Below are 13,704 nucleotides of genomic sequence, written 5' to 3'. Positions count from 1 at the left end.
AGCCATACCCCCCACACACTCTCTCTATCTGTGCGCTGCTATAGCTGCCTGTAATTTCTATTACAGCCTATGGAGGCGGCGGCGCCCAAATCTACCTGCGCTGTAATGAAAGCGCTCGCTCACACACACCCAGGTGAATTCCCCCATGTGACATCCCCCAGCTGTGCACAGCATCAGCAGCTATCCTCTCCTGGGCACAGCGGCTGGCGGGACACGTGATGTGCGGAGGATACCGCCGCTCTCACCTCTCCCTCTATCACCGCTCCAGCGGACTCCACTAATGAGGCGAGTGCCTTCTGCAGCCGCACACTCTGCCAGGGGAGGGAGGGGGGCACAGCGATCGCGGAGGATAGTACAGTATGATGATGGGCCTCCAGAATACAGCAGAGGACCGTCACCATCACAAGTCACTATAGCAGCCTGGCCACTCTGCACAGAGCAGCGCCAAGCACAGCTATTCCAATGTGTTCCCTTACATACAGCGGGGCGAAATTACCTCCAGCCCGGGGCCCCTGTGCGGCTACAGCCCCATCACCACCAGCCCTGGGCCCCTGTGCGGCTACAGCCCCATCACCACCACCCCGGGGCCCCTGTGCACCGGGGACATCTCTCGGACATCTACTCCCCCGGTGGCCTCCTCTGCTCACCTGAGGGCAGCGGTACAGAGTCCCCCCCTCCTCCGACTGCAGTGATTGGAGGGGGAACCGCTGCAGCGGGGCGGCCCGGGACCCCCACACACCTGCCTGATCCCCCAGCAGAGCCTACCCCTCCCCTAAGCTGTAGTGATGGAAGCTGGACGACCCGGGACCCCCATATACCCCTCACATCTGCCTGATCCCCCCTCCCCCGGCTGCAGGGATGGATGGGGCAGCAGCGGAAAGTTAGGAAAAGTTCTTGAGAAGTTGGTAAGTGTTGGGTGGGAGGGGAGCCCGCAGCGCACCCACCTGTTCCATCATCTCCATGCTTCTCTCCATGCCTTCTCTCTGCACGCCCTGCCACTCCGAATGAAATATACTGAAGAATAGTAGTGTTGTCCGGATCATGAACGATTCGGATCTTTGATCCGAATCTATTTTATGAGTCGATCATCCGAATCATCAAAATGAACGATTCGGATCGCAAAAGGGGCGGGGCCAGGAGCGACACGCCCCCTCTCAGCGGGGTCCTGGAAGCAGGGATCGCTCTGTTGGATGGGAGCCAGCCTTGCAGGGAGACAGGTAGATGAGAGAGAGGGGACATGGGTGCCACTGCCAGATATGTGTAGAGCACACATACTGGCTATAACGTGCTGCCCATTATAGGCTGGCTGTTCAGTAGTGCTGCACAGTGATCACATTGGAAGCTTTTGGCTCAGCACAGCTCAGTAACTTTGCAGACAGTGTGATTGAAAGGCAATATAATCCTCCTGCACTCAGCACTAAACAGCTGCACTTATCTTCTGGGAATGCTTTCTTTCACTGTGCGACCTTTTCTTTCAAAGTGTACAGATGAACATATAGGTGAAATATATGTAAAGCATATGACTTCAGCATGTGGGTATTACGTGCAAACATTTCTGCTCTCTGCTCGTCCCTTCTCTGTCCACTCCCTGCCCACTCCCTGCCCTCTGTCCATCTTCTCCCCTTCTCTGTGTGTCCACCCCCCTCCCCTTCTCCTGTCCACAGACCTGTCCTGCTGTTCATTTCACCCCCCCCCGAATGCTTCCGGTAGTAAAATGATCCGAGATTCGGATCAAAGATCCGGATCTCTTCAATGATCCGATTCGAATCATCCGGATCATTGAAAAGATCCGAACTTCCCATCTCTAAAGAATAGTACCGCCGACAATATAAAGTCACTGTCACCTCCCTCTGGGCTGTCAGTGACACTCCGCCTTTCCCCACAGTAGTCCAGCCCATGTTCCCAGAGAAAAGGCTAGAACATGATGGGCTGGACTGTGGGGCCGGGCTGTGACAGGTGGCAGACCAGCAGGGGGGGACAGAGACCGGTGACAGCGTCACTGTCTGCTGGTATTTCTCTATGGCTCATTTTCCACAGTCCATAGTCCCGATTGCTGCATATTTACACTAGCTGACTCAAAGGCGTAAGGATACGGGATTTTGCAGCTGCAAGGCGGAAGGATACAGTTTCAGCTGACAGGGAGCGCGGGTGTTTGAAAAGCTTTTTAACCACTTGAGGACCCACCCTTTACCCCCCCTTAAGGACCAGCGCTGTTTGTTTGGATCTGTGCTGGGTGGGCTCTGCAGCCCCCAGCACAGATCCGCGGCCACACAAAGCGATCAGATCGCCCCCCTTTTTTCCCCCCTATGGGGATGATGTGCAGGGGGGGTCTGATCGCTCCTACTTGCAGGCATTTTGCGGGGGGGGCACCTCAAAGCCCCCCTCCGCGGCGACATTCTCCCCCCTCCCTCTCCTACCTTCTCCCCCGGGAGATCTGGGCTGCACAGGACGCTATCCGTCCTGTGCAGCCAGTGACAGGACGTCCCCTGTCACATGGCGGCGATCCCCGGCCGCTGATTGGCCGGGGATCGCCGATCTGCCTTACGGCGCTGCTGCGCAGCAGCGCCGTACAAATGTAAACAAAGCGGATTATTTCCGCTTGTGTTTACATTTAGCTTGCGAGCCGCCATCGGCGGCCCGCAGGCTATTCACGGAGCCCCCCGCCGTGATTTGACAGGAAGCAGCCGCTCGCACGAGCGGCTGCTTCCTGATTAATCAGCCTGCAGCTGGCGACGCAGTACTGCGTCGCTGGTCCTGCAGCTGCCACTTTGCCGACGCACGGTATAAGCGTGCGGTCGGCAAGTGGTTAATAGGAAGGAAGAATTGAAGAGAGGAGGAGGAGACGCAGAAGGCTGGAGGAATGTCTGATGCTGCAGTAGTCAGAAATCAGTGGTGTCTGTGAGTGTTTCTCGCTCACGACTTCACTCACACCACCAGTGGACAAAAGGGCAGATCATGGATGTCTGATAGCTGACACCAGGGAGAGAAGCAGACATGGAGGGATTACTAGTTGACTAGTGTGAGTCTATGACATCTAGGGAAAACAGGATAGACACTGTGAAAGCAAGCAAGGATTCTGGGCATACATTAGAATAGATGACAGATCACCAAGTAAATTTCTCTAAGCATGCAGGGAACTTGGTTACTCTGCTGTGCAGGGAACGCAGTCACACATCCTCACCATACACTGAAAATAATGCACTTTACCTCACTGCTTAAAGAGACACTGAAGCGAGAATAAACCTCGCTTCAGTGCTCATAGTTAGCAGGGGCATGTGTGCCCCTGCTGAAACGCTGCTATCCCGCAGCTAAATGGGGGTCCCTTACCCCCAAACTCCCCCCCCCCCCCCCCCCCCCCTGCAAAATCTACGACCAAATTGGTCGTAGATTTTGCTGCTGTTGAGGCAGGGCTAATGGCTGCAGCCCTACCTCTCAGCGCCGTCTATCAGCGGCACATCGCCGCCTCTCCCCCGCCCCTCTCAGCGAAGGAAGACTGAGAGGGGCGGGGGAGAGGCGAAGTCACACGCTGACAGACGCGCGTTACACGCTGACAGACGCGGCGGTTATCCCTGCCTCAATCCGGAAGAGATCCCCCGGCTGCACGGAGGGGGATTTCGGGGGGTAAGGGACCCCCGTTTAGCGGCGCTATTGCGGCGGTTTAGCAGGGGCACACGTGCCCCTGCTAACTATGAGCTCTGAAGCGAGATTTATTCTCGCTTCAGAGTCTCTTTAATTGCTAACCTGTTGCCTATTATATGAATGATATGGTGCAAAATCATTTTGTGGGGCACAGGGTGCCTAATTGCTATATGGGAGACGTCTACTTATTAAGTGGTATGTGTCACTAATTGCTGTATGCTCTGCTACCTTACTACTTCCTACTATCCATCTGCTACCTTTCTACTGTGCAGAGGGCATATGCTGCCTAACTGCCATGCAGGGGTATAAATGGGGGATATATGCAGTCCTATTGCTATGTGATGGATGCCTAATTACTGTACTATGTGGGACATGTGCAGCTGTATTACTATGTGGTAGATGTAGCGCCTAACTGCTAAATGGGGGATTTGCTGCCTAAAAATTGCTATGTGTGAGATATTTTGGCTGTTATGTGGGAAGATTCTATAGGAGACTTCGGAGCTAATCTACTTTAGGGGACCCAGCAGGAAATCTAGCTAACGTGATTGGGTGGATGGCATGCTCTTGAACTTATAGGTTTCAGATAGGTTGTAATAAACTACACCCACGTTGTTCAGCCAATCACAATGCTCGGTGCGGTAAAGGGTGCTGTGATTGGAGAGTTGTTCCCTATGAGGTTTCCTGCTGGGTCCCCTAAAGTAGACTAGCTCTGACACTTCTAGCCTTATTTTTTTTGTTGTGGTGACATATAACCTGTCATTGCCATGCCCACAAACACCACAGCTTGTCGCACGGTTTCCTTTTATTGGTGCCCAGAAGTGCCCCGAATCTTTTGGGATGCTGGCAACGCCCCTGCCCCTCATTCTCCCCTGTGGTGGTGCTGCTGCTGCCACTAACTCACCTCAGATCGGCGGCGAGCAGTAGATAGGAATCAGCCAGACCAGCGCATAGCAGCCGCATGGTGTACTTTAAATGCTGGACGTGACCGATGATGTCACTTCCTGCATTTGAATTCACCGCGTGGCTGCAATGCGCTGTTCTGGCTGATTCCTGTCTCCTGCTCGCCGCCGATCTGAGGTGAGTTAGTGGCAGCAGCAGCACCACCACAGGGGAGAATGAGGGGGGGGGGTATATTTAAGCAGCCGCGGGCGATGCAACGGTAGATGGCTTCTTCCTCCTCCATGCCCACAGATGGACCCAGGACCATGGGAGCCACATACTTCTCTCGTTGCCACTCAAGTACCAGCTGCTCTGGGGTCCTGGGCTGAAGGATGGGGTCAGTGCTAGAGGCAGAAATGAGATGTGCTGCTGGGGTTACAGAGGGACAGGGGTGTGATATGCTGGGGGAGGGGGGTGGCTGGAGTGTGATGTTTTTGGTGGGACAGGTGTGTGATGTACTGGAGGGGACAGTGAAGTGATGTACTAGAGGGGACAGTGAAGTTATGTGCTGTAGTGTTGTCCGGATCATGAACGATTCGGATCTTTGATCCGAATCTATTTTATGAGTCGATCATCCGAATCATCAAAATGAGTGATTCGGATCGCAAAAGGGGCGGGGCCAGACGCGACACGCCCCCTTTCAGCGGGCAGCGGGGTCCTGGAAGCAGAGCTGAGATGGATCGCTCTGTTGGATGGGAGGCAGCCTTGCACGGCCACAGGTAGATGAGAGAGAGGGGACATGGGTGCCACTGCCAGATATGTGTAGAGCACACATACTGGCTATAACGTGCTGCTCACTATAGGCTGTCTGTTCCGTAGTTGTGCACAGTGATCACATGGGAAGCTTTTGGCTCAGCTCAGCACAGCTCAGTAACTTTGCAGGCACTGTGATTGCAGGGCAAAATGATCCTCCTCCACTCGGCACTAAACAGCTGCACTTATCTTCTGGGAATGCTTTCCTTCACTGTGTGACGTTTGCATGGAAAGTACACAGATGAGCATATAGGTGAAATACATGTAAAGCATATGATTGCAGCATGTGGGTATTGTGTGCACAAACATTTCTGCTCGTCCCTCCTCCCCTCTCTGTCCACTCCCTGCCCTCTGTCCACTTTCTCCCCTTCTCTGTGTGTCCACCCCCCCTCCCTTTCTCCTGTCCACAGCAGGGAAAGACCTGTCCTGCTAGTCATCTCACCCCGAATGCTTCGGTAGTAAAATGATCCGAGATTCGGATCAAAGATCCGGATCTTTTCAATGATCCGATTCGAATCATCCGGATCATTGAAAAGATCCGAACTTCCCATCTCTAATGTGCTGGAGGGGACAAGGGTGTGATGTGCTGGAGGGGAGGACTGGGGTGTGATGTGCTGAGGGGGACAGTATTGGCATGTTCTGGAGAGTACAGGGGTTTTGTGCTGGAGGGGACATGGTTGTCATGTGCTTGGGAGACAGGGGTGTCATGACACCCCTGTCTCCCCAGCTCACAATACCCCCTGTCCTCCCAGCATGACACCCCTGTCCCTCTGTTTCCTCAGCATACATTTACTGGTGAAAGGCTGTCTGTCATTATGTGCATTTACTGGTGAAAAGCTGTCTCTTATGTGCATTTACTGGTGAAAAGCTGTCTCTCATTACGTGCATTTACTGGTGAAATGCTGTCTGGGGAAACGCTGTCCCTCATTACATGCATTTACTGGTGAAACGCTGTCTCTCATTATGTGCATTTACTGGTGAAATGCTGTCTGGGGAAACGCTGTCCCTCATTACATGCATTTACTGATGAAAGGAAGTCTGTCATTACGTGCATTTAATGGTGAAAAGCTGTCTCTTATGTGCATTTACTGGTGAAACCCTGTCTCTCATTACATGCATTTACTGGTGAAACGCTGTCTGTCATAATGTGCATTTACTGGTTAAAGGCTGTCTGTCATTGCGTGCATTAACTGGTGAAAAGCTGTCTCTCATTACATGATTGTTGATTGATGCTTTTACTGGTGAAACGCTGTCTCTTACGTGCATTTACTGGAGAACTGCTGTCTGTCATTACGTGCATTTGCTGGGGAAACGCTGCCTGTCATTATGTGCATTTACTTTATATTTTTTTATGCAACTACATTAGCTGGTACAAATACATTACAGTTAGCCCCTCCCACACAATGTCATGACCACGCCCACACGTTTGCAACGGCGCGCAAATTCCCCCCATGAGCCCCGCCTGCCAGCCATTGTGCCCCTCTTGAGCCCCCCCAGAAATCTGAAGCTGGAGCCGCCACTGTATCACAGCAGCAGCACTTTCCCCCTGCATCTCCAACCTGGCAATAGCAGAAAGCTCTGGACACCGCCAAACCAGAACCCGCTCCCCAGACAGAATTACATAACTACCCCCACCACCGAACAACCAATTTCCTCCCAAACTAGACAGCCACCATGCAGCCTCCATCCCAGTGAATACGATAGTCCAGCAGAGAAGGCAGCTGCAGTGGGGGAGAATGACAGCACCAGATGAATCACATTCACCTATTGCGATCCAAGCAATAGAGGTCCCGTCATCCGGAGCCCATCTGTCTCCTCTAGAGTGCTGCCGCTCTGTTACTACTACTATTACTACTTCCTACTTCCTGTCTGATCTGAGAATCAGGAAGTTCAGAGCGAGCGGCTGCACTGTAGAAGAGACAGATCGGTTTCAGATGACGGGATCTCTATCACTTGGATCATGGATAGGTGCCATCTGCTGCTATCATTCTTGCTGCAGCTGTGGTTCTCTGTGGGAAGGGAGGGAGGAGTGGGCAGTGGCAGAGCGCACAGTAGCAGGCGGGGGACCTAGGAGGAGAGTCTGGCTCTGAAGACAATCAGCAGCACACAGCATCATTTGACAAGACAAATAACATTTATATCGCGCTTTTCTCCTGGCGGACTCAAAGCGCCAGAGCTGCAGCCACTAGGACGTGCCCTATAGGCAGTAGCAGTGTTAGAGAGACTTGCCTAAGGTCTCCTGCTGAATAGGTGCTGGCTTACTAAACAGGCAGAGCCGAGATTCGAACCCTGGTCTCCTGTGTCAGAGGCAGAGCCCTTAAAGGGACTCCGAGCAGTGCCTGTGGGTATGCCTTTAAGCATACCCACAACTAATTAATTACATCCTCACACCTACCAGCATGATGTTTGTAATTATATCCCCCTGGGTTCCTTATATTTCATTGCATTGTGCTGAATCGAGCTGCCGACTTTTGGAGAAAAGTCATCCTGTGTAATACAATGTAACTATGGACAGATGCATATCATTTTGAAGCTCTCTTTCTCCTCTGTACAATGATAGATAAACCGCCACCCTACGCCTTTTAGTTTTCGCTATTTTTGCAATCGAAATTGCAATGGTCGCGATTTCGATTGCGAAAATAGCGAAAAACTAAAAGGCATAGGGCGGATCTTTATATATAATTGGAAAGAGGAGAAAGAGAGCTTTACAATGATATGCATCTTTCCATAGTTACTGCACTGCTCAGAGTCCCTTTAACCATTATACCATCCAGCCACCGCTGACAGGATGGCGAGGGCTGGTTTATGTGCTGATGGGGCCCCTTTGACTCTGAATGGGGCCCCATGCGACTGCTTTTGTTTCCTGGTCGGTAATCCGGCCCTGGCCGTACTCATCGAGAAACGTGCGTCCTGCGATAAAATGTTCCCAGATGCGTTACGTCGTAAGGAACTCACACCTGTAATGGCTTTCATGTTGCTATATGGATTGTACACTATGTTGCGGTGCATCAAAACTGACAGTGCAGCGCATAGTGTGAATGAGCCCTTAAGCCCCATCTACACGATACGATTCTTTGTGCGATTCGATTACGATTCTATTTGCGATCCGATTAAATCCGACATGTCCAATCGGGATCCGGTTCGATTCAATTTGCCATTGTTTTGCAATGGCAAACCGAATCGAATCCCGATCGGATATGCCGGATTTAATCAGATCGTAAATAGAATCGAATCGAATTGCACTAAGAATCGTATGGTGTAGATTGAGCTATATGCATAGTACACACCATACAAAACAGCATGCTGCTTCAAGTTTGTTTACATGACGTGTGCGGTTGCGGAGGTTTATAAGTGTGAAAGCGCTCTGTTTACTTCCTGGTCTAGGTGTATTTTGGAAACGTCACGTAGTGGCGTCCAACACTTCTGGTGTAATGACAGATAGTGCCGCCCGGAAACAGCCTTCCTCACTTAGTATCACACATGCTCAGTGGGGACATAAATATTTTTCCGAAATATCTCAGTTTCTGCACGTCCTACACTCCCCAAATTTTCGGGGTAGAGAGAGGACCCCCCGATCTACCTCTGCATCAAATTGCAGCCCCCGAGCCCTGCTGGTTCCAGAGATAGATTACAGAAACCTATCTCGGGAATCAGCGGGGCTCGGGGGCTGCAATTTGGCACAGAGGTAGCTCACGGGGTCCCCTCCCTACCCTGAAAATATGGGGAGTGTAGGTAGTGTGGCTGCAGAGATATTTGGGACATTTAGCGTGGCACAAAAATTGAAAGGGATGCAGGCTCCTACTGCGCATGCGGGGCGGCACAACGTGCGTAGTGGCACTATCTGTCATTACACCGGATGGGCATTTGTATAGGCAGAGGGGAGGTGCCTAGTCTGCTTGCGTCTTGCAGTTTTCTGTCAGGTCTGCACATGCGAGTAGGCGTGACTGCATCCATCGCCGCTTCAGCTATTGGCTGCTGACGGTTTTAGCCACGCATGTCTTTTTTTGTATAGCGGACATCGATCTTGTTACCCATCAGGTCGACGTTGTATTGGCTGGAGCCTTTTTTCTGAGATAGGGAGTTGACTTCTCCCTGGTTGGTCGCTCAGAAGCTTCCAGCTCATTTCTATTGGCTCCTATGTGGAGTCAGTGATATACATAGCAAGGACTCGCTCTTTATGTGTATTAGGCTTGACAGACTTGAAAAAGAGAGGAGATACCCCTCGAAACATCATCTATTTCCACCAGGACAAGCTTTATTGCTTCGCTGTAATGATGTTTCTGCTGACTTTTTGAATAAAAGCTATAAATACTTACCTTGAAGACGGTGCCGGGACTTCTTTCTACAGGTGTGTGGCTATCCCAGGATCAAGGGACAACGTCCTCTCAAACATCTTTATTGAAAGTGAAGATAAACAGCACATACTAGTTGATGCTTCACTACAGTCATAACAGTGGGGTACTGAAGTGAAGAGTGAATATCAATTGAGTAAACAATAGGATATGAGAAGTTGTATATAGAAAATACATTCCTAAAATAATACAAAATAACCAGAGAGATAGTTAAGGTCACGAACATACAAATGCTCTGATAACTGTGCATCCGAAAAGAAGAAGAAAGAAAAAAAAAAGCAATGTCTGAGCTAACGAAGAGAGTGTCAAATCTGGATACTTACAGGGGTTGGACAAAGTAATGGAAACACCTAACATTTTCGGATCAGTGAAAAACGGCGCCTAGCGCCAATGGTATAAAAACGGCGCCTCATAGACTTTAACTACTAGGTTGGTTATAATTTATAAAAAATGGCAGATCTCTCAAAGATTTTCAAAGAGGCCAAATTGTTGGTGCTTGTATAGCAGGCGCTACTGTAACAGAATGCTTGGCATTTCAAGAGGTACTGTCTCAAAAGTAATGACTGCCTTTGAAAGAGAAGGAAAAACGTCCCCAGCAAAGCACAGTTGTGGCCAAAAGTCGAAGTTGTCTGAGAGAGACCGGCGGACTCTAAATCGAATAGTTAGAAAAGTTTGCAAGACCACGGCTCCTAAGATCACTGCAGAGCTGAATGAACACCTACAGAACCCAGTTTCCACAAAAACTGTTCTTCAGGAGCTGCACAAATCTGGATTACATGGAAGAACTGCAATTAGAAAACCTATGGTCTCAAAGACAAATGTTTCAAAGCGTTTAGAGTGGTGTAGAAACCACCAGAATTGGTCCCTCGAGCAGTGGAAAAATGTGATTTTCTCTGACGAATCATCGTTTACCTTATTTCCGACCGAGTGTACATTTGGAGCATTTCATCCAGACTGCCTTCTCCCAACCGTAAAACATGGCGGGGTTCTGTGATGATCTGGAGTGCTATTTGTTGGAAATCCGCCTGGCCAATGATTTCACTTAATGGAAGAATTAACAGCCGAAACTATTTCGGAATTTTGGGCAACCAAGTTCATCCCATGGTTCAAGAACTGTTTCTGGAGGGGAATGCCATCTTTGAAAATGATAATGCCCCAATCCATACAGCTAGAATTGTTAAAGAATGGCACGAGGCACATTCAAATGAAGTTGAGCATCTCATCTGGCCACCACAATCCCCAGACCTCAACATTATCGAGCATTTATGGTCGTTTTTAGAGATTCAAGTAAGAAGTCGATTTCCACCGCCATCGTCTTTAAAAGAACTGGAGGGTGTTTTAACTGAAGAATTGGCTAAAAATCCTTTGGAAACAATTCACAATTTGTATGGATCAATACCGCAGAGAACTGAGGCTGTAATTGCCGCGAAAGGTGGACATACACTATATTAAAATATATTTTGTTTATTTTCAAGGTGTTTCCATTATTCTGTCCAACCCCTGTAGGAGTAAATGAGAACCATATATACAACTGAGCCAAGGTTTCCAGGGGATAACGTCCTAAAGCACGTCAACCTGTTCCTTGTGGGTGCTGCCTAATATTTGCTCTTCATCTGAAACAAATGCAAGTCAATGGAGCAGTTTCCATTGCTTGCTGTTTTGCGATGTGATGCGACCCAGGAAAGGGATGCATGCTGCAGATTCTCTCAGCACGGAGAACAGGGAGCTGCATCCGAACTTTCGGAATCGCATCATTTTGCCGGTGGTCCCATAGGAATGCCTTGAGTGTGAATCGCATGCGATTTGGGAAGAATGAACTTGCTGAGCATTTTTCCTGCACATTAAAGAGGAACTGTAACATGAAAAGATCCCCTGGGGGGTACTCACCTCGGGTGGGGGAAGCCTCCGGATCCTAATGAGGCTTCCCACGCCGTCCTCCATCCGTCAGGGGTCTCGCTGCAGCCCTCCGTGCAGTCCGGGCAGCGGTGACGTCAATATTTACCTTCCTGGCTCCTGCGCAGGCGCTCTGACGGCTGTCGGCTCCGAACTATACGGAAATACCCGATCGCCGTCGGGTCCGCTCTACTGCGCAGGCGCAAGTTTCCTGCGCCTGCGCAGTAGAGCGGACCCGAATGAGATCGGGTATTTCCGTGTAGTTCGGAATGGAAAGCCGCCACAGCGCCCCCGCTGGAGCCAGCAAAGGTAAATATTGAAATGACAGTCGGCACAGTCGCCGGCTGTTCGGAGGGCTGCGGCGAGACCCCCGTGGGACAGAGGACGGCGTGGGAAGCCTCATTAGGATCCGGAGGCTTCCCCCACCCGAGGTGAGTACCCCCCAGGGGATCTTTTGAATGTTACAGAGTCTCTTTAAATGAATGCATTGAAAAACACATTACCAATGCATTTACTATGCAGCCCATAGACTTACATTATTTCCGCTCTGCGCAAAACACATGCAATTTTAACAGGTATGACCCTCACTTGTAAGGAATTACAGCCATAAAACACTCTCCTGGCAGAAAAATGGCTTCTGAGAGAAGAAAGGAGTTAATAGTTCATACATTTTAGCTGTGGCATACTTCAACTGAGCAGAGACAATTACACAGTAAAAACTTAAAACATAGATAATTATAAAATACAATTGTGGGATATCTACAAAAATCTTGCGAGACCGGCGAGAGAGACCATGCAGTGTGACGTCGGTAATCGCCATTTTCTGGTACCAGCAGTCTTCTGCTGGTACACAGTCTGTTAATGTGGGTCTCACTGGGTCTCTGGGTCTCTGGGTCTCTGGGTCTCACCCCCCCCCAAAAAAGAGAGAAATGCTTGCTGCACTTTTCTATGATTTGTGCTGCTAGCATCCAGTGAAAATCAGAATTGCAAGCTGTAATCGTATTGCAATTTGCAGCAAAGAAGTCTTTAAGTGCATTTCCATTTTGCGTTTTTAGTCAATATTCATATTGGGCAAGTGCAGAAAAAATAGTTTTACCTAATTTCCCCCTCCTTTTTTTTTTTTTTTCAAAGAACGCATTAAAAATACTTGCGTTTTTTATATCCCATAAACTTGCTGAGCATTTTTCCTGCAAATAAAAAAATGCATTGAAAAACACTTAGTAGGCTTTGTTCATCAATCTAAAATCGAAATAGCTGACGGCAGTGATTTTTGATTTTTCAAGTGTTTTTTTTTTCCCCTCCCAGCGCTCCACTGCGCGCTACGATTTTGTGCAAAGTGCTTTTGTAAGCGCTTTTGCAGAGCGATTTCCTTTTGTCACTCCCTGACGTCAGTCAGGAAGTGAACTCTTTGACCCGGAAAAGAATAAATACAATGTATTTATTCTTAAAAACGCAAACGCAATTGGCAGGTAAAAAAAAAAAAAGATTTGTGAGCGTTTTGCGTTTTTCCTATACTTTCCATTGTAGCAAAATCGCCCAAGAATGGTACATGCAGCGCTTATGTGAATGGAAAGTAGACGACATGCGCTGATATGGACTATCCCATAAGGATTAATTGCACAAGGTATTTTAGGGCATTTTTCAAAGTCACCAGCGCTCAGAATAAGCACAAAATGTCCTACGTGTGAACAAGCCCCTAGCAATGTATTTATTATGCAACCCGTAGACTTTATTATTTCTGCTCTGCGGCAAACCACATGCAATTCTAACAGGTGTGACCCCTGCATTACACAATCCTAAACTGACGCGGGAGGATCCTGGCTGCAAGGGACCCCACGTACCCAAGGGGGCGGGAGGAAGCCCCAGGTAAGTATACATAACCCCACAACCACTATCTCAGGTACCCAGAGGGCCCAACCGTCCCGTTTTCGTCGGGACTGTCACGATTTTGGGGGGCTCTCCCGCTATCACGGTATGAGCCCCCCAAGTCCCGGGCAGCAGTGGGCAGTGAGGGTGGGAAAAAAATGATCGAGGCACCAGCCGCGGGTAAGTGGGATGTGGGACGCGTGCATCCCATTACTACCTCCCTCCCTCCCTTGGAATCTGGCCCCTGTGTGTCCCCCCGTTA

General features: G+C 49.7%; 1 protein-coding gene across 2 annotated transcripts in view; it reads right to left on the bottom strand.

Moving 5' to 3' along the window:
* The window catches only part of LOC137570323 (C-type lectin domain family 2 member D-like), a 106,550-nt gene extending 105,547 nt beyond the window's left edge, over nucleotides 1–1,003 (bottom strand). For both annotated transcript variants that reach the window (XM_068278969.1, XM_068278970.1), the window contains exon 1: nucleotides 945–1,003. In XM_068278969.1, the coding sequence (XP_068135070.1) occupies nucleotides 945–974 (30 nt within the window). In that variant the 5' untranslated portion in view covers nucleotides 975–1,003. The remainder of the gene's footprint in view (nucleotides 1–944) is intronic.
* Nucleotides 1,004–13,704: the final 12,701 nt, after the last annotated feature.

This window comes from Hyperolius riggenbachi, chromosome 4, assembly GCF_040937935.1.
Source record: "Hyperolius riggenbachi isolate aHypRig1 chromosome 4, aHypRig1.pri, whole genome shotgun sequence".
Classification (NCBI taxonomy): Eukaryota; Metazoa; Chordata; class Amphibia; order Anura; family Hyperoliidae; genus Hyperolius; species Hyperolius riggenbachi.
This window is presented reverse-complemented; position numbering and strand designations above follow the sequence as displayed.